At 37.6% G+C, this 26,675-nt stretch overlaps 1 protein-coding gene across 5 annotated transcripts in view; it reads left to right on the forward strand.

Moving 5' to 3' along the window:
• SMARCC1 (SWI/SNF related, matrix associated, actin dependent regulator of chromatin subfamily c member 1) overlaps positions 1 to 26,675 on the forward strand; it is a 192,668-nt gene that overhangs the window by 95,325 nt on the left and 70,668 nt on the right. For all 5 annotated transcript variants that reach the window (XR_009009515.1, XM_057554908.1, XM_057554907.1 and 2 more), the window contains exons 15-21: positions 2,483 to 2,554; positions 4,942 to 5,055; positions 5,632 to 5,785; positions 6,833 to 6,946; positions 16,728 to 16,787; positions 23,628 to 23,886; positions 25,170 to 25,331. Coding sequence is in view for 4 of the 5 variants with exons in the window: in XM_057554908.1 (XP_057410891.1) it covers positions 2,483 to 2,554; positions 4,942 to 5,055; positions 5,632 to 5,785; positions 6,833 to 6,946; positions 16,728 to 16,787; positions 23,628 to 23,886; positions 25,170 to 25,331 (935 nt within the window). In the remaining variant the exon portion in view is untranslated. The remainder of the gene's footprint in view (positions 1 to 2,482; positions 2,555 to 4,941; positions 5,056 to 5,631; positions 5,786 to 6,832; positions 6,947 to 16,727; positions 16,788 to 23,627; positions 23,887 to 25,169; positions 25,332 to 26,675) is intronic.

Genomic DNA, 26,675 nt, shown 5'->3' on the forward strand with positions numbered 1-26,675 from the left:
AAATAAATAAATTTATTATTATTATTTTTTTTAAATTGTGCTCTTCTGCCCAGGTCCCCTCATCAGTAATCACTGTCACACTGGATGAAGGGGGATGGAAAGTTATTTTATTTTAACTTTGGAATGTGTTCTTTTGGTTGTTTTACTTGGGGATAGAAACTATTGTGTTGTAACTTAGGGTTATAAAATTTTGTAAACTTGAACCTGGCTCATTTGGAGTCAGTTTTAGTTCAGACAGGCAAATGCTTGAGTATTTAATAATTATAAAATATTGATGTTCATTATATGATTTTTAAACATTATGGAAATATATAAAGAAAAATTCATCTTAGTACCCAATAATGGCTTCATGTTAATTGGAAACAGCCCTTTCTTGTATAAACCGTGGCATGTAAGAGAGTTGAGGAAAACAACCTCTTCAACACCCTCCCTGTCATTTACCACAGCCACTGTGGCACCCTTGGAACATGGCTGGAAATAAATGGAGATGTACATATCTTACCTATTGATTACTTATGAAATGTAACTCTTTCACGTCAGGCTGATTTTTGTTGGACAGTTTTTTATTTTTAAATATATGTACCAGAACTCCAAATAGATGTTAGTTTCTTTAAGGTACTTTCATTGGAAGGCTGTATACTTAGTCTAGTGATGCTGCCCTTACAATCTCGTGGTCTTGTGCTTATATATATATCTCTTTTAAAACCAACTTAAAAGAATAGGGTGGATGGTCCATTTGAGTCATACCTCATTTTTGTCCAAAACCACAAGGTATGGCCTCTACTACTGAGACTTTTCAGCATACTTTTAAAAACTAACTCTGAATGCTGTTCCTCATTGTTTTGAATAAGTAGAAGCTGAAACAGAATAAGATATCGCTTTTCTTTGAAGGTCAGTCTTCATTACATTGATTATTATGTTAAATTACTTTCAAATTTGGAAGTTTCATTATTGTTATTTGTAATTACAGATTAAGATTCAGAATGGCTTGAGAAACTAGCATTTTCCCCTCAAAAAAGGGGAAAGTCATAACAGTACATAGTTTTTTAGGTTTTTATAGGTTACAGAAACACTTCCATTTGCATGATGATCTTTGCATGTCACAAAGTGTGCTGTTAGATGGACAGTAGAGGTATTAGTTATATCCCTATTTTATAGATAACTACAGCCTCAGTTGAAGTGGTGCAAAATTGCAGAGTTGCTAATTGGAAGAACTCAGGTTTTCTGATTCCGAATATCCCACTCCTTCTACTACTTGACTCATTCTCAGAACGTAAGGAATCAGCTGCCAGTACTTCAAACATAGATTTTTGAAAAAGAAAGTGCTTGCGATTAAACATTCTTGTGTGTTTTGTTCTTGGTGAAATTGTTTTTGTGGCCTCTCCCTAACCTGTAACATAACAATGAGAGGTATATTAGGACCAGTTTATAATTAATTGCTTACAGTTATTCTCCTTATAATAAAACTTGGAAATTCATTATACATATATCTATGGAACATAAATTCATCTTAGAAATTATCTTCCTGTAAGTTTCCAGGTGATTCATTTTATTTATAGTATTTGGTAGTATCCAATTCAAACAATTTAAACGTTACCAAATAATGAAAGAGTGAATGCTTTTATTTGTGTTCACAGACTGTTGATTTGCTCTTTCCCATGTAATCTCTGTACGTGTTGCATATCTGGAAAGGCACTGAGAAACTAAAATGTGTCATCAGGAAAAATATTGATTAGCATTAATGTCAAAACCTTTGTGCTAAAGGTACAGTTGGTTTCATTTGTAGAGTGTTTTAGGCCTGATCATTTCACATGGTCTCTACAGTGCTTATCACCTGTAACATTTTATAAAATTATCAGTGCTTTTTATGTGAATGTTAAAAATTAGTTCTGTGATCTTTTTAAAAGCAGTAAATCACTGAACTATTTTTAAAAATTCAGTTCACCACAAAGTTTCTGAATGCTGGATGAAAAGGTGCATTAATGTTGAGCCTAAGAAACCGATTACAGTCAGTTTTGTTGTCTTTTGGTCGATCATTCATTTCACCAATTTGTTGCCATGCCAACTACTATGATTTTTGTCAGCCAATTTCCAAAGAACTTTTCCTAATTTGTGGCTCATCATCTAGTTACGGTGTGTTATGACAAGAACATGAAATCTGAAGCCTTCAGTGTGTTTATAGAACTTTTTGAGTTTGGTTATGGGAATAGAAGAACTACACTAAGTATTGGAGGTGAGAAAGGGAAAGCTTTCTTTAGCTCTATATATTATATATAACTTTATAAATATATATTACATATATTCTTTAATTTTATTATTACATACTGTTAATACATAGGAACTTGTGTAAGCCAGTTAAATTTTGCAAGTAGTGCTCAGTTTTTGGTTTTATCAGTTTCACTTTGAAAATTAAACAAGCTTAGCTCAAATTTCAGGATTTTATTTTTCAAAGAGGACTCCTAATTGTCTTTTTCCCCTTCAGTATTCATGTGATTGAACGGCGTGCTCTTCCTGAGTTTTTCAATGGAAAAAACAAATCCAAGACTCCAGAGATGTGAGTGAAATGTAAAGATGTAATCCTGATACTGTTACATATTTTAGTGGAACCAGTATTAAGAAAAATTAATATTTGGATGTGTTTGGCAGGGGGTTCTTAAAGCACCCTTCTGAGTTAATCTTTGCTATTGTCTGAAAGTTTACAAATATCTTACTCTGTTCAGAACAGTGTTCATATCTCAGCTACACATCACTCGTTGCTTCAAAGGAAATTGTTTCAAATTTTTTCTTCCTCAATCTTGAACTGTTGATACATACGCATCAGCTTTTGCAGCTAACGATTGAATTCAGTAACAGATACTCACTAAACTGAGTTCAGTTTTCTCCCTAACTCACCTTGTGAGTACCTGTTTGTTATTGATTATATATAATCTAGGAGAAAATGAACCTTTATCTTATTTTCCTGATGAATGACTTTTAATTAAAAGAATGCCAAGGGCTTCCATGGCAGTCCAGTGGTTAAGACTCCGTGCTTCTACTGCAGAAGGCACGGGTTTGATCCCTACTCGGGGAACTAAGATCCCACATGCCACGGGTTGCGGCCAAAAAAATTTAAAATAAATAAATAAATAAGAGAATGCCAAGTATGATGATAATAGCTGCATATAAATTGATCTTAATTACATAAAGCATTGTTGTGCTTTTGCATTGGAAGCAGAATTATTAGAAGGAAGAAGTTCATTAGGAAGTATTTTTATCTTTGCCTGGTGACCCTTAATTATAGACTTCCAGAAATCCTTGCCCCCTAAAATAAATCCGTTATCTGTCACACTATAATTACCTTTCCGTGTCTTATCTTCATAGTGTTAATCTGTTTTCTGTTATACACATGTGACTGCGCAAATAGATGTCTCTTGTTTAAATTGTTTAGGGAAGGATGCTTTTACACACAAATCACGTGGGTGTAATACAGAAAATCTAATAATAAATATTTTGTCATGGTAAATTATCCATGATAGTTTGAGATTCTAAGCTTAGGTGTCAAAGCTAATTTCAGCTTTTCATAACAAAGCTGTAAGGAGTCATTTAAAACCAGAATCAAAGATTTGGCATAAGAAGCCCAGTCAGGTTTTTTCACCTATTTAGACATGGTATATTCTTCTGGCTAATTTGCCTATTGCCACCAAATTGCAAATTGCCAGTATTTATAAATACTTACAGTTCTTGGCAGTCTGCTATTTAAAAGCACAACTTAGCCCATTTAAACTTGTAAATTCACCTTTCAATCTTTGTTTCTCCAGCTGTACTTGTACAGGACTCTTTGAATAGTATACCTTTTTTACTCTGACGTAGCTAACTTCAAGCTGCTAGTCTTTTGCTTTACTTTCGTGGTAAGAAGTTTCGCTAGGTCTCTACCTTCTTTACACACTTGTTTTAAGTATTTTATGGCAGAAATGCTTGGGTACACTGTGGATGTGGAATCTGCTATGACTCAGAATCTCAGTTTTTCTCTCCTTTTTTATATGGCTTGTCTTACCTCTGAGTTTGGCTTCATAGGTTCTACTTGTTGCATAGCTGGGATCTCTAAAAAACTGATAGTCAGGAAGTATGTAACCATTGTCAGAGCCAGAGCCACCACACTTTGCTGAATTCTAGCTCCACCACTTAACCAGCCTTTTGGTCTGGGACAAATTCTAGTTGTGTGTATGTGTGTGTGTGTTTTGTTTGTAATTTTCTTGGCCACTGTGCCTCACGACATGTGGGATCTTAGCTCTCTGTTCTAGTTGTGTGTGAGTGTGTGTGTGTGTGTGTGTGCATTTTGTTTGTAATTTTCTTGGCCACTGTGCCTCATGGCATGTGGGATCTTAGCTCCCTGACCAGGGATCAAACCTGCGCAGCTTGCGTTGGAAGTACAGAGTCTTAACCACTCGACCGCCCGGGAAGTCCCATAGGACAAATTCTTTAACCCTAATCTATAAATAGAATAATAATAGATCCTACCTTATAGAGAGATTGTGAGTATTAAATGCATTACCACACAGAAAGTCCTTAGACCTATGGCGGGCACACAGTAAATGCTAGGTACATAGTAGTGTAGTTAGGGAGACAGCCTGAGTAACCAAGTGTTATTTGCAAATTCTGCAGGCAACTAAGGATTATTGATTGACCTCTGTGACCAAGGTTGTACTTATTTTACTTCACACTATCGTCATCAGATTACTCTATTGTGCTTATTATATGTTAGTTGTTTTGCATTTTAGGGATTCTTACTCTGAGTTACACTTATGACTGTAAATACTCAGTACATTATCACTATTGTTTGTTGGACTGTTGTCTTAACTTTTTGGTGTATTTGGTTGGGGAATATGGAACCATTTGGCTCTATGAGTTACCGTTTCTGAAAGGATGTGTGTTCACCTTATGAATTTTGCCATTACTTTTTAGATACTTGGCATATCGAAATTTTATGATCGACACATACCGCCTAAATCCCCAGGAATATTTAACCAGCACTGCTTGTCGGAGGAACTTGACTGGAGATGTATGTGCTGTGATGAGGTAAAAATGTCTTGACTTTTTCTCAGATATTTCACTGCAGGTGGTTACTGATACATTGCTAATGTTAGGTTGACTAAACTGGATGTTTTCTTGGTTAATAAAATACCTAAAGCATCCTTTTTTTTTTTTTAATTTTACATTTTACATCTTTTATTGTATGGTCTAATCATAAACTGACCGTAGATGGAGAGTGGGTTAGGGTGGGGAGTGGATAAGCTCTGTGCCCTAAATCTGTCTAAAGAAAAAACCAAAATGTAGGTCTCCTCCTGTGAGTTTGGTTTATGTGTGAGCTCTTTGACCATGGACCTACATGAACATTTGTTCCCTCATTTCTGTGATTGAAATAATTAGGCTTTATACTAGGTTTGGGGGTGCTATGTTCAACATTATTTTGAGTTTGTAGAAATTGCCCCTCAAACCAAAATTGTCAGTTACTTTGTGATGGTTCATAGCCTACAAGAGAACACGTTTACTTAGGGTTTTTTTTTCTTTTGTTTTTTAATGAAATGTAATGATGCTTATGAAGATGATGAGGTACATTCTCTAGATTTTAACTTTAAGAGCTTTATCCTTCAGGGTTCATGCCTTTTTAGAGCAGTGGGGGCTTGTTAATTACCAAGTGGATCCAGAAAGTCGACCCATGGCAATGGGACCTCCTCCGACTCCTCATTTCAATGTATTAGCTGATACCCCCTCTGGGCTTGTACCTCTACATCTTCGATCACCTCAGGTAAATTAGTGCAGCCTTTTTTTCAGGTCTGGGTGGTAATAGACAACCACTTCTAGCATTTATATTCAGGCATTACTATTATAGTCATATAAAAGTGCTGTTCCTTAGCTGATAGGTTATGTTTGTTTGTATGTTGTAAATGTTTGAGTCCATAAGAATATTTAGTTGTTTAGGATAATGCTCTCCCATTAATGCCAAGAGTCAATGCTTTATCCTGTTATAGATTTGCTTTCATAACTCATGGCTCCTTTATCACTTCTGCCATCAAAGACACTAGTAAAGAAGCAGACTGTATAAATGTGTTAAATTGTTTAGAACTTCTTCCCCTTCCTAACATTTGGAAAGTGGACATCTATGCACATGTTCTTTTTTTTTTTTTTAATCTCTTCTATAGAACTTTTTAAAAAATTTATTTAATTTATTTATTTTTGGCCGCATTGGGTCTTCGTTGCTGTGCTCTGGCTTTCTCTAGTTGCGGCGAGCGGGGGCTACTCTTTATTGAGGTGCATGGGCTTCTCATCGCTTTGGCTTCTCTTGTTGCGCAGCACGGGCTCTAGGCACGCGGGCTTCAGTAGTTGTGGCTAACAGGCTCTAGAGCACAAGCTCATTAGTTGTGGTGCACGGGCTTAGTTGCTCCGCGGCATGTGAGATCTTCCCAGACCAGGGCTCGAACCCGTGTCCTCTGCACTGGCAGGTGGATTCTTAACCAGGGCACCACCAGGGAAGTCCCTTGAAAAGATTATTATGTCTCAATCGGATTATGTATACCATTCAGTTGGAATAACACGAATCTAACCTATAAATTGCCCTCCACTGTGAAATATTAAAGAAGACTTGTCTATTTTCTCTGTGACTTAAGAGAGGCAAAAAAAAAAAATGTTTCTTAAATGTTGAATTTTTGTTAGAAGTGTAGTATAAGGTGTAGGTATTTATTTTTTTGTAGAATCTCTAGTGGTTTAAGTGCCAATATTAAACATCCTTAAAAGCCTCTGTCCCCTTTACTTTGTAGAGGTTAATACAGCCATTTATCATTTATTTGACTCATAGGTTCCTGCTGCTCAGCAGATGTTAAATTTTCCTGAGAAGAACAAGGAAAAACCAATTGATTTGCAGAACTTTGGTCTTCGTACTGACATTTACTCCAGGAAAACCTTAGCAAAGGTAAGGATTTTTCTATAGGGACATACGGACTACAAGCTAGCATGTGCTCTTTGTCCTTCTTCCTTCTAAGAAGCATCATTTTCCGTAAGAAACTTGTTTTACTTTCTGTAGGGTAAGGAGGTGCTTTCTACTTAAATCTGATGACATTTTGTAAAAGTCACTTACCTTAGTACGGTTAGAAGATAGGTATTTAAAAATAACTGTGATTAATGTGTTAAAATGAGGGGGAAAATGGAGAATTTCAACAGAGAATGGGAATATATAAAAAGAATCAAATACCTATTGAACAATTGAAAATATACTGAAATTAACCCATTGGATAGGTTTAACAGCAGGCTGGACACAGCAGAAGACAGGATTAGTGAACTCAGGTTAATAGATACGTTGAAACTGAAACAGGAGAAAAAGAAATTGGTTGAAGTTGAGGGGACAGGACAAAGAGAAAAGAGTACAGAGACACATGAGATACAGTCAAAGGAATTAATATTTATCATTAGAGACCTATGAGAAGAGAAAGAATGGTGCAGAAGCAATACTTGAAGATGTAAGGCCTAAAAATTTTCCATAACTAATGAAAAGATACCAACTCACAGAATAAGAGAGACCGAACATATCCAAGTTTGGATATAGAGAAAACCATACTCAGGCACATGGTGCTTAAACTCTTTTTTTTTTTTTTTTTTAATTTATTTATTTTTGGCTGCGTTGGGTCTTCGTTGCTGCGGGCAGGCTTTCTCTAGTTGAGGTGAGCGGGGGCTACTTTTTGTTGCGGTGCGTGGGCTTCTCATTGTGGTGGCTTCTCTTGTCGCGGAGCAGGGGCTGTAGGCACGTGGGCTTCAGTAGTTGTGGCACATGGGCTCAGTAGTTGTGGCACATGGGCTCAGTAGTTGTGGCTCGCGGCTCTAGAGCAGAGGCTCAGTAGTTGTGGCACATTGACTTAGTTGCTCCGCGGCATGTGGGATCTTCCCAGACCAGGGCTCAAACCCATGTCCCCTGCGTTGGCAGGTGGATTCTTAACCACTGCACCACCAGGGAAGTCCCGGTGCTTAAACTCTTAAAGCTAACATCTTAAAGCAGCCAAGGAGCGGGGGGGTGGGGAAGGACACATTAAATTCAGAGGCACAATGATAAAACTGATGTCTGACTTTTCAACAGAAATGATAGAAGCCAGAGGACAGTGTAATAATATTTTTAAATGCTGAAAGGAAAATTGTCACTGTGAAATTCTGTATCTAGTAGAAATACCTTTCAAAATAGAAAGTGCAATAAAGGCGTTCACAGACATTCAAAAGGTGGAGCAGTTATCACTAGTTCACAATGTAAGGACACTAAAGGAAGTTCTTCAGGATGAAGGGTAATGATTCCAAATGGAAGCACATGATGCTAGAGAAAGAATAAAGAGCATGGAGAAGTGTAAATAAGTAGTTAAATATAAAGGAATGTAGACTTTTTAAACAACGAACATTTTGGGGGTTTGTAACATGTAGAAATGACAAAAATAGAAAGACAGAAGAAGAATAAATTGAGTTAAACTGTTGTAAAGTTCTGAAATTGTTGAGAAAGATTGATTATAGGGGAAACTAATAATTTGATAAAGCATTTTGGGAGGGGACTGGATCTACGTGGAAGAATAAAGAGTGCCAGAAGAGGTCAGCATATGGGTCAGTATTAAAGACACTTCCCTTTTATTTTTAATTGTTTAAAAGGATAATAGACTGTTTAAACCAAAAATAACAATATGTATTTAGGTTCACAGCATATTGATGTTAAGGACCAAACATCACTCAAAGGACAGGAAAAGGAATTGGAAGTATACTCTATTAAAGTTCTTACACTATATGTGACAGTGCTAAAATATTATTTGAGAGTACACTGTGACAGTGTAGAGATGGATATTGTAAATCTTAGATTAACTATTTAAAGATGCATAACTAATAAGCTAATAATGGAATAAAAACAGCATAATACTTCACAAAAATGTTACTTCACAAGAGGGAAGGAAACAAGAAAACAAGGAACAGATGGGAAGAATAGAAAATAGCAAGATGGAAGATTTACATCTGACCATAGGGATAGTAGTATTGAATTGAACATTAATGGTTTTAATATTCCAATTCAGCAGCAGAGATTGTCAAATTGGATAAAAAAAATCAAGGACAAACGTATTGTCTACAAGAAACCCACTTTAAATACAAACACACAGACTAAAAGAAAATGAGTGGAAAAAGACATACCTTCTAAACAAAAGGAAGCCAGAATCACTGTATTAATATTTATAAAAGTAGTAGACATCAGAACAACTTATTTTACCGGAAGTAGAGGCATTTCACAATGATAAGGGGATTGATTAATCAAGAGGACACAATCATCCTAAATACGTACGTACCTAATTAAAGAGCTTCGAAGTACATATAAAGCAAAAACTGACAGAACAGAAAGGAGTAATAGGCAGACACTCAAGTATAGTTGGAGATTTCAACGATCCTTTCTCGGTAATTGATAGAACAAATAGACAAAGTCAGCAAGAGTATAAAAGACCTACAACACCACTATCAACCGATAAGACCTATTGGTATTTATAGAAGATTCTGCAGAATAGCAGAAACACATTGTTTTAAAGTTCTCGGGGGGACTTCCCTGGTGGTTCAGTGGTTAAGACTCCATGCTTCCACTGGAGGGGGCATGGGTTCAATCCCTGGTCAGGGAACAAAGATCCCACGTGCTGTGCAGTGCAGCCAAAAAGTAAAAAAAAGAATAATAATCATAATAAAATTCATGGGGAATACTCAACAAAATGTACACAATTCTGAGCAATAAAATTAGTATCATAAGTTTTAAAGGATTGAAATTATACAGTGTGGTTGTATGATTTTATACATATGGAATGAATGTGGTTGACTCACCACAGCAAAATTAAACTAGAAACCAAAAATAGGAAAACAATAGAGAAGATTAATAAAATAAGATGGTTATTTGAAGAGATCAATCAATTTGTTAAACCTCTAGCCAGAGTGATCAAGAAGAAAAGAGAAAACACAAATCCCTGATCAGGAATGAAAGAATACATCACTGTTGATTCTACTTATATATAAAGGCAATAAAGAATATGCTTAACAACTTCATGGTAATATTTGACACTTTGATGAAATGGGCAAATCCCTTGAAAGCAACAAAATATAAAAGTTGGGACTTCCCTGGTGGTGCAGTGGTTAAGACTCCGTGTTCCCGATGCAGGGGGCCCAGGTTCAATCCCTGGTCAGGGAACTAGATCACACATGCATGCTGCAGCCAAGAGTTCGCATGCCACAACTAAGGAGCCTGTGTGCTGCAACTTAGGAGCCTGCAAGCCACTACTAAGAAGCCCGCCTGCCACAACTAAGACCCAGCACAACCAAATAAATAAATATATTTTTTTGAAAAACCAAGATATAAAAGTCTTCCCAGGATAGAGATAACTTGACATATTAGGTTAAAAATAATGTCCTCCGAAGATATCAGGTCCTCATGTCTGTAACTTGTAAATATTACCTTATATGGAAAAAGATTCTTTGCAGATGCGATTAAGTTAAAGATTTTTAAGATGAGATAATCCCGTATTATTCTGGTGGGCTCTGAGTACCATCACATTTGTCCTTATAAGAGAAAAGTATAGAGATTTTACAGACAGGAGGAGGCTGTAAAATCCATGTGACCTTGGATGCAGATACTGGAATGAGGTGGCTACAAACCAAAGAATTCTGGGGCAGCCACCAGAAGAAGGAAGAGACAAAGAATTTATTCTCCCCTAGAGCTTCCAGAGGGAGCATTGCCCTAACACCTTGATTTTGGTCCAGTCATAATGATTTTGAACTTCTAGCCTCCTGAGCTGTGAGAGGATAAATTTTTGTTATTTTAAGCCACCAAGTTTGTGATAATTTTTTAGAGCAGCCACTAGAAATTATACACTTGAACCACCTTATTAAAGTGTATAATTTATACACTGTTATACAATATCTATATGTAGTTAAACATCTTCTTAAAAACAAAACTCTATGCCCAGATGATTCTGCTGATGAATTTGTACCAAGCACTTAAGGAAGAAATAATACCAATCTACACAAGCTCTTCCAGAAAGTAAAAGTGTAGAGAACACGATTATAGCTAAACATATATGTACCCCATTATCCAACTTCTGGCTATATAGACCAGATAAATGGGTTTATAAAAGAATGTGCGAGGAAGGTATAACAATTGTAAATATTTATGCACCCAACATAGGAGCACCTCAATACATAAGGCAAATACTAACAGCCATAAAAGGGGAAATCGACAGCAACACAATCATAGTAGGGGACTTTAACACCCCACTTTCGCCAATAGACAGATCATCCAAAATGAAAATAAATAAGGAAACACAAGCTTTAAATGATACATTAAACAAGATGGACTTAATTGATATTTATAGGACATTCCACCCAAAAACAACAGAATACACATTTTTCTCAAGTGCTCATGGAACATTCTCCAGGATAGATCATATCTTGGGTCACAAATCAAGCCTTGGTAAATTTAAGAAAATTGAAATCGTATCAAGTATCTTTTCCGACCACAACGCTATGAGACTAGATATCAATTACAGGGAAAGATCTGTAAAAAATACAAACACATGGAGGCCACACAATACATTACTTAATAACGAAGTGATTACTGAAGAAATCAAAGGGGAAATCAAAAAATACCTAGAAACAAATGACAATGGAGATACGACGACCCAAAACCTATGGGACGCAGCAAAAGCAGTGCTAAGAGGGAAGTTTATAGCAATACAAGCCTACCTCAAGAAACAGGAAACATCTCGAATAAACAACCTAACCTTGCACCTAAAGCAATTAGAGAAAGAAGAACAAAAAAACCCCAAAGCCAGCAGAAGGAAAGAAATTATAAAGATCAGGTCAGAAATAAATGAAAAAGAAATGAAGGAAACAATAGCAAAAATCAATGAAACTAAAAGCTGGTTCTTTGAGAAGATAAACAAAATTGATAAACCATTAGCCAGACTCATCAAGAGAAAAAGGGAGAAGACTCAGATCAATAGAATTAGAAATGAAAAAGGAGAAGTAACCACTGACACTGCAGAAATACGAAAGATCATGAGAGATTACTACAAGCAACTCTATGCCAATAAAATGGACAACCTGGAAGAAATGGACAGATTCTTAGAAATGCACAAACTGCCGAGACTGAACCAGGAAGAAATAGAAAATATGAACAGACCAATCACAAGCACTGAAATTGAAACTGTGATTAAAAACCTTCCAACAAACAAAAGCCCAGGACCAGATGGCTTCACAGGTGAATTCTATCAAACATTTAGAGAAGAGCTAACACCTATCCTTCTCAAACTCTTCCAAAATATTGCAGAGGGAGGAACACTCCCAAACTCATTCTACGAGGCCACCATCACCCTGATACCAAAACCAGACAAAGATGTCACAAAGAAAGAAAACTACAGGCCAATATCACTGATGAACATAGATGCAAAAATCCTCAACAAAATACTAGCAAACAGAATCCAACAGCACATTAAAAGGATCATACACCATGATCAAGTGGGGTTTATCCCAGGAATGCAAGGATTCTTCAGTATACGCAAATCAATCAATGTGATACACCATATTAACAAATTGAAGGAGAAAAACCATATGATCATCTCAATAGATGCAGAGAAAGCTTTCGACAAAATTCAACACCCATTTATGATAAAAGCCCTGCAGAAAGTAGGCACAGAGGGAACTTTCCTCAACATAATAAAGGCCATATATGACAAACCCACAGCCAACATTGTCCTCAATGGTGAAAAACTGAAACCATTTCCACTAAGATCAGGAACAAGACAAGGTTGCCCACTCTCACCACTATTATTCAACATAGTTTTGGAAGTGTTAGCCACAGCAATCAGAGAAGACAAAGAAATAAAAGGAATCCAAATCGGAAAAGAAGAAGTGAAGCTGTCGCTGTTTGCAGATGACATGATACTATACATAGAGAATCCTAAAGATGCTACCAGAAAACTCCTAGAGCTAATCAATGAATTTGGTAAAGTAGCAGGATACAAAATTAATGCACAGAAATCTCTTGTATTTCTATACACTAATGACGAAAAATCTGAAAGTGAAATTAAGAAAACACTCCCATTTACCATTGCAACAAAAAGAATAAAATATCTAGGAATAAACCTACCTAAGGAGACAAAAGACCTGTATGCAGAAAATTATAAGACACTGATGAAAGAAATTAAAGATGATACAAATAGATGGAGAGATATACCATGTTCCTGGATTGGAAGAATCAACATTGTGAAAATGACTCTACTACCCAAAGCAATCTACAGATTCAATGCAATCCCTATCAAACTACCACTGGCATTTTTCACAGAACTAGAACAAAAAATTTCACAATTTGTATGGAAACACAAAAGAGCCCGAATAGCCAAAGCAATCTTGAGAACGAAAAATGGAGCTGGGGGAATCAGGCTCCCTGACTTCAGACTATATTACAAAGCTTCAGTAATCAAGACAGTTTGGTACTGGCACAAAAACAGAAATATAGATCAATGGAACAGGATAGAAAGCCCAGAGATAAACCCACACACATATGGTCGACTTATCTTTGATAAAGGAGGCAAGCATATACAGTGGAGAAAAGACAGCCTCTTCAATAAGTGGTGCTGGGAAAATTGGACAGGAACATGTAAAAGTATGAAATTAGAACACTCCCTGACACCATGCACAAAAATAAACTCAAAATGGATTAAAGACCTAAGTGTAAGGGCAGACACTATCAAACTCTTAGAGGAAAAAAACATAGGCAGAACACTCTATGACATACATCACAGCAAGATTCTTTTTGACCCAGCTCCCAGAGAAATGGAAATAAGAACACAAATAAACAAATGGGACCTAATGAAACTTAAAAGCTTTTGCACAGCAAAGGAAACCATAAACAAGACCAAAAGACAGCCCTCAGAATGGGAGAAAATATTTGCAAATGAAGCAACTGACAAAGGATTAATCTCCAAGATTTACAAGCAGCTCATGCAGCTCAATAACAAAAAAACGAACAACCCAATCCAAAAATGGGCAGAAGACCTAAATAGACATTTCTCCAAAGAAGATATACAGATGGCCTACAGACACATGAAAGAATGCTCAACATCATTAATCATTAGAGAAATGCAAATCAAAACTACAATGAGATATCTCACACCGGTCAGAATGGCCATCATCAAAAAATCTAGAAACAATAAATGCTGGAGAGGGTGTGGAGGAAAGGGAACACTCTTGCACTGTTGGTGGGAATGTAAATTGATACAGCCACTATGGAGAACAGTATGGAGGTTCCTTAAAAAACTACAAATAGAACTACCATACGACCCAGCAATCCCACTACTGGGCATATACCCTGAGAAAACCATAGGTCAAAAAGAGTCATGTACCAAAATGTTCATTGCAGCTCTATTTACAATAGCCAGGACATGGAAGCAACCTAAATGTCCATCGACAGATGAATGGATAAAGAAGATGTGGCACATATATACAATGGAATATTACTCAGCCATAAAAAGAAATGAAATGGAGGTATTTGTAATGAGGTGGATGGAGTTAGAGTCTGTCATACAGAGTGAAGTAAGTCAGAAAGAGAAAAACAAATACAGTATGCTAACACATACATACGGAATCTAAGGGAAAAAAAAAAAAAAGGCCATGAAGAACCTAGTGGCAAGAAGGGAATAAAGACACAGACCTACTAGAGAATGGACTTGAGGATATGGGGAGGGGGTGGGGTGAGATGTGACAGGGTAAGAGAGTGTCATGGACATATATACACTACCAAATGTAAAATAGATAACTAGTGGGAAGCAGCCGCATAGCACAGGGAGATCAGCTCGTTGCTTTGTGACCACCTAGAGGGGTGGGATGGGGAGGGTGGGAGGGAGGGAGATGCAAAAGGGAAGAGAAATGGGAACATATTGTATATGTATAACTGATTCACTTTGTTATAAAGCAGAAGCTAACACACCATTGTAAGGCAATTATACTTCAATAAAGATGTTTAAAAAAAAAAAAAAAAGAATGTGCGAGAACATCCATAGCAGCCTTACCCAGGATAGCCAAAAACTGTAAATAATATAATGGGTAAATTGTGGTTTATTTAAACAATGTAATGCTACACAGAGATGAAATGTTTCACTTCTTCATATAACAATGAGGTTGAATCTACTTACCATAATATTGGACAAGAAGCCAGACCCATAAACTACATACTGAATGGTTTTGTTAATATAAAATTCAGATCCACAGAAACTAGCCTACGATTGTAGAATTCAGAAGAGTGTGTATCAATACTTTTGTGGTTTGTTAACAACTGGAGGTTAAAGGGGGGGGGCCTTTTGAGTATTGATTTGAGTGTTGTTACGTGGGTGTATAAGTAGAATTGTAGTCACACTGTACACATAGGATTTTGTTGTACATATATTTTACCTCAATAAATACAAAAGAAAGAAATTCTAAAATCATGTAGAAACCCTGGCCCTGATGAAGTTACTCAAGTTGTAATCAAGAGGAGAAACATTAACTGACTTAAGCCAGTAGGAATGGGGAAAATCCTTTCTGTGCTTTGTGGCTGAGAAGTGGGGAAATGGTTGCTGTGGACCTACCCAGTAAATGTCATTCGTGTCTAGGTTATACAGATCTGCCCTATATTTGGGTCTTCTTTTTCAGAATTTAGATAAAATATTGATGAATTTTGTTCCACTCAGGGCTCCATATCTGATTGATGGTCACTTCTGATGGTTGTTCATTAAGAGTAGCCTTTGGGGGAATTCCCTGGCGGTCAAGTGGTTAGCACTCCGTGCTCTCACTGCCAAGGGCCTGGGTTCCTGGTCGGGGAACTAAGATCCCACATGCTGCCAAAAACAAAATAAAAAAGAGTAGCCTTTGGTTCTCTTAAAGTAATCCTCAAGGAGTCTGAGCAGTGTATTGGGAGTTAAAGCTACATCTTTTCTTCCTCACTAAGGCATACTTTAGGCTTTTAATCCTGCAATTCTTAGATTCCTCTTCTTATTCTGTATTTAAAGACTAGTTATTTGTAGTACATTTTTTGCAAATGAACAAATATTTCATAATGATATGGATTGAATATTATGGAGACCTAATAAATCATAATTTTTACCTGCAGTGTATAGCACAATCGTGCAGAAAGGTTGAGTCAAATGAATTGAGAAACTTTATTGACACAAAGAAATCATGGACTATAGAAGTTTTCTCTTCATTTCTTAAATTGTAATCTCCCAAAATAGAATTTTCAGAGAAGGGATAATATGTTAGAATGTGTATTTTGAATTAGTAACATATGCAGCTGAAGAATAATGTCAAGTATACTACACAGCCAGTCCTCTCCATGAATGGAGTAGAAATCTGCAAATCAAGAAGTATGAATCAATTGATTTGGTTTTACACAACACAGCCTTGGTTTTCTTATAAATAATAGAAATAAGTGGTCTAAGTAATCCATGTCTAATGTCTAAGTAGTCCATGAGTCCTTGGTAGATAGCAAGAAATCTTTGAAATAAGCCAGCCTTTCTGTTGGGAGTTTTGGTTCCTTATGTGTTTTATTCTTGTTACTCAGGGACTTATTTTGGTGGTTTGCAGAAAACAGTCTGCAGAACTTAGAAGGGAATCCTGATGAGCTCCATATTCAACCTTTAGGAATGAGTAAATAATTTCTGAATTTTTTTCTTTAGAGTAAAGGTGCTAGTGCTGGAAGAGAATGGACTGAACAGGAGACACTTCTACTACTGGAGGTAAGCAGATTAGTGATGGAGCCCCTTTATTCATATGAGATGGGTGCTAAGTTTCTGTGACTAGCATTTTAAATATACCTTTGGAATTTATCCTGAAAATTTTCAATCCATGTAATGAGTTTTATTTAAATATCACACTGGAGGTGATGTGCTAGCTGTCAGTAGGGGAGATCAAGCCTGGATATGTGTTATTTTGGCTCAGGTTGGGTTCTTTTTGTTTTAAATCTGTTGCCAACAATTAAATATTGCAGATTTGCCAAAACAGTCTAGATATCTAACTCTTCCTCCAAAATTAGAAGATCTGGCAACTCTGGGCCCTTATTCTCCGATAGCAATAATTAGCTGGCTGGCCTTGGGTAGCAGATGTTCCTTTGAAATGGGGCATTTCTTCATAGTCCAAATTTTCTTAACTTAGCCCACCTCAGTCATTGTAGATTAGTTCCCTAGTACTTGTATGCATTTGAGTGTACAACCTCCATATTTCCCAAAAGGATTTCTGAGAAGTGGATGAAGATACCTGCCATTGAAAAAATTATCTTAATTATGAAAGCAGAAGACTGATAAGCCCGTGATTATGCATCGTGTCTCTGTCAGTCAGCATATTGAATGCTTTTTTAATTTCATTATGTCTTTAGAGATTCTTGCAAATTCTTACAGAACTAGATCTCAGAATTATTTCTACCCTGAAGGGTAGGAAAAAGAGAGTATTTGGTTTCATATTTATCAACCATTTCCGAAGAAGGGACCATTTCTCTTTAGTTATAGAACAACAATTGTTGGGGTAAAATGGAGACTTCATTACACTACTTAGTATTTGTGGATAGTATGTGTGGGAGCTGAATTAGGACCAAATGAGGAAGTTTATTGTTAAATATGTTAGGAATGCTTTTGCCTACATGGAACAGAAAATCTGATGAGCAATACATTAAACCAAAAGAACTTTGGTTTTTTGTTCAACTAGATTTCTTCAGAATGGCAATTCCAAGATTCTTTCCACTGTTCAGTTATATCATCAGGTCCCTAGTTTTTCTGTTGTTTTGTTCTGCCTTCCTTAGCTGTCCACGTTCTGTCTCTTTGTGTTCTGGTCACAGGAAGGCTGGTAGTTAGTTCCAGACTTCTCATCCCTATTTAAAACAGGAAGAGAATTGGAAAAGGCACCTGGGGACTTCTCTTCCTGGGCTCTTCTTGTGAGGAAAAGCTTTCCTAGAAGCCCCTCATCAGTGTTTCCTTTCTATCTCACTGATCAAATGGGTCTCATAAACACCTAGTACTGCATGTGATCCTGGAAAAACAAATACATGGCTTTCTACTTTCAATAGTGGGGTCAACCTGGAAGAAGTTGATGATTGCTACTGGTAATTTACTGGCAGCATCTACACCAATTATAACTGTAACATTAGAGCAGTGAATTTATGGAGGAAGAGAGCTCCCTTTCACTGGAGTACTGCATCTGATTGAAACTTGTATATCGTATAAAATATGCAATTCAGAAATCAAGTGTCAAATAAAAGATTAGACTAGGTCAGCAGTTCTCAAACTTTCTGGGCTCAAGAAGCACTTGTACTCTCAAAATTTTGTTTGCGGACTCCAAAGAGTTTTAATTTATGTGACTTTATCAGTATTTTTTAAATTAAAAATTAAAACTGAGAAAAATATTTAATTCACTTAAAATAACAATGAACCCCTTTTGAGTTAACATAATTAACATTATGAAAAATAGCTTTTGAAAAAAGATATTAGTGAAAAGTGCAGCATTTATATATTTTAGCAAATCTATAATGTTTGGCTTACTAGAATACAGCTGGATTTTCATATTTGCTTCTCTACCAGGTATGTTGTTTTAGTTTAAGTATATTAGGAAAGTCTGGTATCACCTGGATATGTAGTTGGAAGCAGGAGAAGTATCTTAATGGCCTTTTCAGGTAATTATGAATATTCTTCTTTGATACAGGCATCTCCCTCCTTTTTTTTTTTAAACAAATTGAAGGTTTGTGGAAACCCTGCATTAAGCAAGTCGGTTGGTGCCATTTTTCCAACAGTATTTGCTCACCTTGTGTCTCTGTGTCACAGTTTGGTAATCCTCACAATATTGCAAACTTTCTTTTGTTATTATATTTGTTACAGTGATCTGTGATCACTGGTCTTGAATGTTACTGTTGCAAAAAGATTACACACTGAAGGCTCAGATGATGGTTAGCATTTTTTAGCAACAAAGTATTTTAAAATTAAGGTACATACAGTGTTCTTCTTAAGACATATAATACTATTGCACACTTAGTAGACAACAGTATAGTGTAAACATAACTTTTATATGCGCTGGAAAACCAAAATACCCATGTGACTTGCTTTATTGCAGTATTCGCTTTATCTCAGTGGTCCAGAACTGAACCCGCAGTATCTCTGAGGTATGCTTGTGTTACATTGAAACTTGACCACTGATAGTTTCTTAAAGGTTAGTTGCAGCATGGAATCCATTGATCTCTCTTGCCCTAGTAATGGATCTTTTATCCATGTATGATTGCATAATGTCTTTCATTGATAAATTGGAAAATATTGGTTTACTGAATTATGCAGATCTTCCAAATATTGATGCAGTTCATTATACAATATGAAAACATCTAATTTGATAATACTGTGACCAGTCTCATTAGAAAAGTCTTTTAAAAAGTAGAACAAGCGGGACTTCCCTGGTGGCGCAGTGGTTAAGAATCTGCCTGCCAATGCAGGGGACACGGATTCGAGCCCTGGTCTGGGAAGATCCCACAATGCCGCGGAGCAACTAAGTCCGTGCGCCACAACTACTACTGAGCCTGTGCTCTAGAGCCCGCGAGGCACAACTACTGAAGCCTGCGTGCCTAGAGCCCGTGCTCCACAACGAGAAGCCACCGCAATGAGAAGCCTGCACACCACAATGAAGAGTAGCCCCCGCTCGCCACAACCAGAGAAAAGCCCGCGTGCGGCAACGAAGACCCAATGCAGCCATAAATAAAAAAATTTAAAAAAAAAAAAAAGTAGAACGAGCTTTCATGGCGGATAAGTGTTTTTCACAATTGTAATTTTTTTTTTAATGTCTGAAACATTTATATTAACATATTTCCATACAAATAACCCAATGAAAGTTTAGTATTAGTTGTTTTGTTTGTTTTTTTATACTGCAGGTTCTTATTAGGCATCAATTTTATACACATCTGCTGTATAACAAAGTGAATCAGTTATACATATACATATGTCCCCATATCTCTTCCCTCTTGCGTCTCCCTCCCTCCCACCCTCCCTATCCCACCCCTCTAGGTGGTCACAAAGCACCGAGCTGATCTCCCTGTGCTATGCGGCTGCTTCCCACTAGCTATCTATTTTATATTTGGTAGTGTATATATGTCCATGCCACTCTCTCACTTTGTCCCAGCTTACCCTTCTCCCTCCCCGTATCCTCAAGTCCATTCTCTAGTAGGTCTGCGTCTTTATTCCCATCTTGCCCCTAGGTTCTTCATGACCTTTTTTTTTTTTTTTTTTTAGATTCCATATATATGTGTTAGCATACGGTATTTGTTTTTCTCTTTCTGACTCGCTTCACTCTGTATGACAGTCTCTAGGTCCATCCACCTCACTACAAATAACTCAATTTCGTTTCTTTTTATAGCTGAGTAATATTCCATTGTATATATGTGCCACATCTTCTTTATCCATTCATCTGTTGATGGACACTTAGGTTGCTTCCATGTCTTGGCTATTGTAAATAGAGCTGCAGTGGACATTTTAGTACATGACTCTTTTTGAATTATGGTTTTCTCAGGGTATATGCCCAGTAGTGGGATTGCTGGGTCGTATGGTAGTTCTATTTTTAGTTTTTTAAGGAACCTCCATACTGTTCTCCATAGTGGCTGTATCAGTTTACATTCCCACCAACAGTACAAGAGGGAGACCACCACTTTTATTTAAAAATACTTTATTTGATATGGTTTCTTATCAAAGCACAGTTATTGTATGGAATGCTGCAGGTTATTGGGTTTTTTTTTTTTAATTTATTATTTTTATTTATTTATTTTTGGCTGTGTTGGGTCTTTGTTTCTGTGCAAGGGCTTTCTCCAGTTGCGGCGAGCGGGGGCCACTCTTCATCGTGGTGTGCGGGCCTCTTACTGTCATGGCCTCTCCCGTTGGGAGTCGGATCTTAGTTCCCTGACCAGGGATTGAACCCAGGTCCCTGGCAGTGGAAGTGAAGAGTCCTAACCACTGGACCGCCAGGGAGTTCGCCAGGTTGTTTTTTTGATGCTTGGAGCCATGCAAAAGTCAGCTTCCTTTCCTGCTTTAGTCCAGTTACCTGTGGTTAAATTGAGCACATTTTATTGGGTACTGTGTTTCAGGCACTGTGGTAGACGCTGTAGATTGAGATGGCTAGGCCATAGTCTCTACAGTTAAGGAATTCATAGTCTAGTCTGTGACTGAAACCGATTAAAACACAATTAGAGGTATGACTGGAGCATGAGAGGTACAGAGGAGTGGCTGCGCAACTGGGCTGGGTGGATGAGATATAATGGACAGCTTCCTGGAGTGGGGTGCTGGTGTTGGTTCTAGTACATGATATTTCCAGTGCAGAACAAACTGTACATAGGCACAGTACTTAGGAACAGTGTTGTGGGATCTGGGTATTCCTGGAACATTAAAGAGTACGGAGGTGAGGTGGAAGAAGTAGCAGAGCCCTGGTCATGTTTGGCCTTAATTCCGTAAGATAATGATGAACACTGAAATAGTTTCAGGCAGGAGAGAGACAGTGTCCTGTGTCAAACATACTTCACTCTAGCAACAGGAAGAAGGATGAATTTAAGGGTAGAGAGACAGGCAATTCTAAGAATCCAAGTAAGCGGTGGTGAAGACCCCAGTGATGACAGGAGGAATGAAAGTGTTTTGTAGTGTAAAATGTCTCCTAATAACTTTTCTCTATATGTCACCCTTCTCCTCCTTCCCGGCCAGTTGGTCACCATGTTGTTTTGAAAACATCTCTTCAGTCTGCCCCTCTTATGTAATGCCAGTGTCCAGGCTCAGAACTTCACTGTTTCTCAGCCTTTGCTCTGGCTTGAATTTTGCATGACAGTTCCTTAGCTTTATTCTGGAAAAAACCTTCCTGAACTTTTCTTATCTTTCTCTGGCTGAAGGAAAATGAATAAAGAAAGAAACTTTAAAAAATAAGTTTGTTTGAAAAGGTTACGCTAGAACATGTCAAGAAAATCTCTACCCATGATCAGAAACTGACGACAGTCTCAGTTATATGTTTCTGGCCCCACGGACCCTAATGAGATAGATTGATTTTTGTTTTTTGTTACAATCTGCGTCTTTTTTCTAAGTAATTCCTTTTAGAACTACCCAAAGCCACAGACTGTCCACAGGATACCCAGAATTAGCCTTGTTTTTCAAGGGATTTAATGAGTAAGGTGATTTGCTGGCTTGGGTTTTTGAGGAGTCCTGTACCACTCCAGTGAGAAAGAAAGCCTGGAGCAGCAGTTGGAATCCAGATTTAAGAATTCACTGAGGTGGGACTTCCCTGGCAGTCCAGTTGTTAAGACTCCATACTTCCAATGCAGGGGGTGTGGGTTCGATCCCTGTTCAAGGAACTAAGATCCCACATGCCTCGTGGCATGGCCAAAAAATAAAATTAAAATAAAAAATTAAAAAAGAATTCACTGAGGCAATAAACATGGAGAGAATCATCATCATGGTGAACTCATCTTAACACGGTATTAGCAAATCAGGCTCTACAGTAGGGTTTTTAGCCACGCCACTATTAACATTTTGGGCCAGATAGCTTTTTTGTTGCGGGGTCTCTTATGTGCACTGTAGAATTTTTAACAGCATCCACGGCCTCTACCCACTAGATGCCAGTAGCACCTCTCCAATTATATCAGCCCAGAATGTCTCCAGCCACTGCCAAATGTCCCTAAGGAGACACAGTTGCCCCTGGTGGAGAGTCATGGCTGTAGAGAGAACCATGTAAGAGTAGTAACTTTGGTAGCTATGGTAGCTCCCCAAGAGATTCTTTTACCCAATTCATTCCTTGACTTTCTCAGCACCACCTATTTGTGGCTTCCTTCATACTGTTCTATCCCTCTCCCCCTTGGAGACTGCTTTTACTGTTTTGTTGGAGTTTTTCAGCATTTTCTCTGAAAACTTAAAAATTTTTAAACTAGAAATGTGTGTACTCTATGAATTTTAGCATGAGTTTCGTAATTTTTAACAAAAAAGTTTGAATGGGGTTGCGTTGAATCTGTAGTTCAATTTGGAGAGAATTGACATCTTAACAATATTGAGACTTCTCATGAATGAACACAGCATATCTCTTCATTTATTTAGGTCTTTGATTTCTCAGCATGTTTTATTTTTTCCAGCATATTGGTCTTACACATTCTTCATTGTATTTTTCCCTAAGTATTTCATTTTTGTGCTATTTTAAATACTTTTTTCCAATTAAAAAATTTTCATTGCTAGTATATATAGAAATATAATAATTGAGTTTTTCTATTATCCTTTTAACTGGTGACCTTGCTAAACTTTTTAGTTTAATACCTTTTTTGTAGATTCTGTAGGATTTCCTATATAAACAATCGTGTGTATTAATAAAAATCAGTTGTTCTTCCTTTGTAATATGCATGCCTTTTATTTATTTTTCTTGACTGATTGAGAATTTAATATAATAATGAAAACAATCACAGCTACCTATTTTCTTATGAACAGTATAATCATTTTCGTTACTGTTTTTAAAGTCTATCTAAAGAACAGTCACAGGCTTCTGATGTCATTAAATACTTCCTTGTTACCTGATATTAAAGCTCCTGTTTTTTTCCGTTATAGGCTCTGGAGATGTATAAGGATGATTGGAACAAAGTGTCAGAACACGTTGGAAGTCGCACTCAGGATGAATGCATCCTCCACTTTTTGAGACTTCCCATTGAGGACCCATACCTTGAGAATTCTGATGCTTCCCTGGGGCCCCTGGCCTACCAGCCTGTCCCCTTCAGTCAGTCAGGAAACCCAGTCATGAGCACTGTTGCTTTTTTGGCGTCTGTGGTGGATCCTCGTGTGGCATCTGCTGCAGCCAGAGCGGCTTTGGGTATGGACTTCCTTAAGCCATCTCGCCAGAGTAACAATTTCAGATAATGGTTTAATAAAAATAATAAATATAAATAATAAATAATAATAATAAAATAATGAAATAATAATAATAAAAATAATAAAAAATATTTACTTTTATGCTAATTTTATCTCAAATTTAAGTGTTATCAGCTGTTACATTCATTTCAGTTATGTAAATAACAAAAAAAAAATCAGATACTACCCCTTGAAGATACCATGTTGTATTTGAAGTATTATAACATTTTAAACTAAAACACTTAAAATATAATAATTTTCAAACTAAGAGCATTTATTAAGAATTTAGAGGGACAAAACAGGTTTTTTGTTTGTTTGTTTGTTTGTTTTTTTATTTTTGGCTGTGTTGGGTCTTCGTCTCTGCGAGAGGGCCCTCTCTAGCTGCGGCAAGCGGGAGCCACTCTTCATCACGGTGCGCGGGCCTCTCACTATCGCGGCCTCTCTTGTTGCGGAGCACAGGCTCCAGACGCGAAGGCTCAGTAATTGTGGCTCATGGGCCCAGCCGCTCCGCGGCATGTGGGATCTTCCCAGACCAGGGCTCGAACCCGTGTCCCCTGCATTGGCAGGCAGACTCCCAACCACTGCGCCACCAGGGAAGCCCCAAAACAGGTTTTTAATGGTATGTTTTGTGATTCATTTAGAATTTGATATAATTGGCAAAAAGGAGTCATTTAACATTCTTGGATTACATTAATTCTAATTAGAATTTTCTCATACCATAGAACTCTTTCTTGACTTTCTGGTTATTTTATCCTTATTATTGTCTTGATTAAAATCTAGCCAGCAGAGTTACATGAAATTTGGGCAGCAATTTTTTATTCTTTTGTATTATTTTAAAAATATTTATTTAGTTTTGGCCGCACCTTGCAGCATGCGGGATCTTAGTTCCCCGACCAGGGATCGAACTGAGGCCCCCTGCAGTGGAAGCATGGAGTCTTAACCACTGGACCGCCAGGGAAGTCCCTGGATAGCAGTTTTGATTGTTACTAATAGAAATTTAAAGATCTCCTGTTTATATAGTAAGACACTGTGTCATGTAGGGTAAAACGTAGAGTCATAGAATTCCATTACTGTACATGTTTATCTCCTTTGGCCCCCTTGATTTGCTGGGGTAGATCAGATCGAGTCTCCAGAAAGGTCACTAGGTTACACACGATACACTAATGTTGTGTCAGATTACCTAGTTTACATTGAAGCAAATATTTATGCAAAACCAGATCACTGTTCCATTTTATTCTTAAACAGAAGAGTTTTCTCGAGTCCGGGAGGAGGTGCCACTGGAATTGGTGGAAGCTCACGTCAAGAAAGTACAAGAAGCAGCACGAGCCTCTGGGAAAGTGGATCCCACCTATGGTTTGGAGAGCAGCTGCATTGCAGGCACAGGGCCAGATGAGCCAGAGAAGCTTGGTAAGCCACTGCTGCCCCCAAGGACAGAGATAATAGGTGTTGTATTTTCCTATCAGCTTGCTAGAATAATTGGGTCTGCTTGCACTTAGGAGTGAGTACAATGATCAATAGAAACTTGCATCATAAAAAATTAATGTATGATTTTTTTATCTCTTCCTTTTATGATAGAATTTTAAAAATTGTCTGATAACTGTTTTTGTTTTATTTTTGGCTGTGTTGGGTCTTCGTTGCTGCGTGCAGGCTTTCTCTAGTTGTGGCGAGCGGAGGCTACTCTTCATTGTGGTGTGCGGGCTTCTCATTGCGGTGGCTTCTCTTGTTGCGGAGCATGGGCTCTAGGTGCACGGGCTTCAGTAGTTGCAGCACGCAGACCCTAGAGCATGTGGGGCTCAGTAGTTGTGCCTTGCGGGCTCTAGAATGCAGGCTCAGTAGTTGTGGTGCACGGGCTTAGTTGCTCCACGGCATGTGGCCTTTTCCCGGACCAGGGATCGAACCCATGTCCCCTGCATTAGCAGACGGATTCTTAACCACTGTGCCACCAGGGAAGTCCCCTCATAACTGTTAATAATATCACAGTTGGGCTTCCTTGGTGGCACAGTGGTTGGGAATCTGCCTGCCAATGCAGGGGACACGGGTTCGAGCCCTGGTCTGGGAGGATCCCACATGCCGCGGAACAACTAGGCCTGTGAGCCACAACTACTGAGCCTGCGCGTCTGGAGCCTGTGCTCCGCAACAAGAGAGGCCGCGATAGGGAGAGGCCCGCGCACCGCGAGGAAGAGTGGTCCCTGCTTGCCGCAACTAGAGAAAGCCCTCGCACAGAAACAAAGACCCAACGCAGCCAAAAATAAATAAATAAATAATTTTTAAAAACTTAAAAAAAAATACTGGACAAAAAAATAATAATAATAATAATATCACAGTTGTGAGGTATCTGATGCCTGTTTTTAGATCTAGGTTTTGAGCATATAGACATAAGAATTCTGAAAGGACTTTTGTGGTTAATTTATACGCTGCTGAGTAGGTTTAAGTTTATTGTTGTTTTGGGTGATTTTTAAATTGAAATAAAATTCATATAAAATTCTTCATTTTAATCACTTTAAATGTATACAATCCAGTGGCTTCTAGTAAATTCACAGTATTGTTCATTCATCACCACTATCTAATTCCAGAACATTTTTGTCACCCCAAAAGAAAAACCCCGTACCAGTTAAGCAGTCACTTCCTATTTTTTCTCTCCTTAGCTCTGTTGACCATTACTCTGCTTTCTGTCTCTATGGATTTGCCTATTCTGGATATTTCCTATAAATGAAATCATACTATGTGTGGCCTTTTGTGTCTGACTTCTTT

Source organism: Balaenoptera acutorostrata, chromosome 10 (assembly GCF_949987535.1).
Source record: "Balaenoptera acutorostrata chromosome 10, mBalAcu1.1, whole genome shotgun sequence".
Lineage (NCBI taxonomy): Eukaryota > Metazoa > Chordata > Mammalia > Artiodactyla > Balaenopteridae > Balaenoptera > Balaenoptera acutorostrata.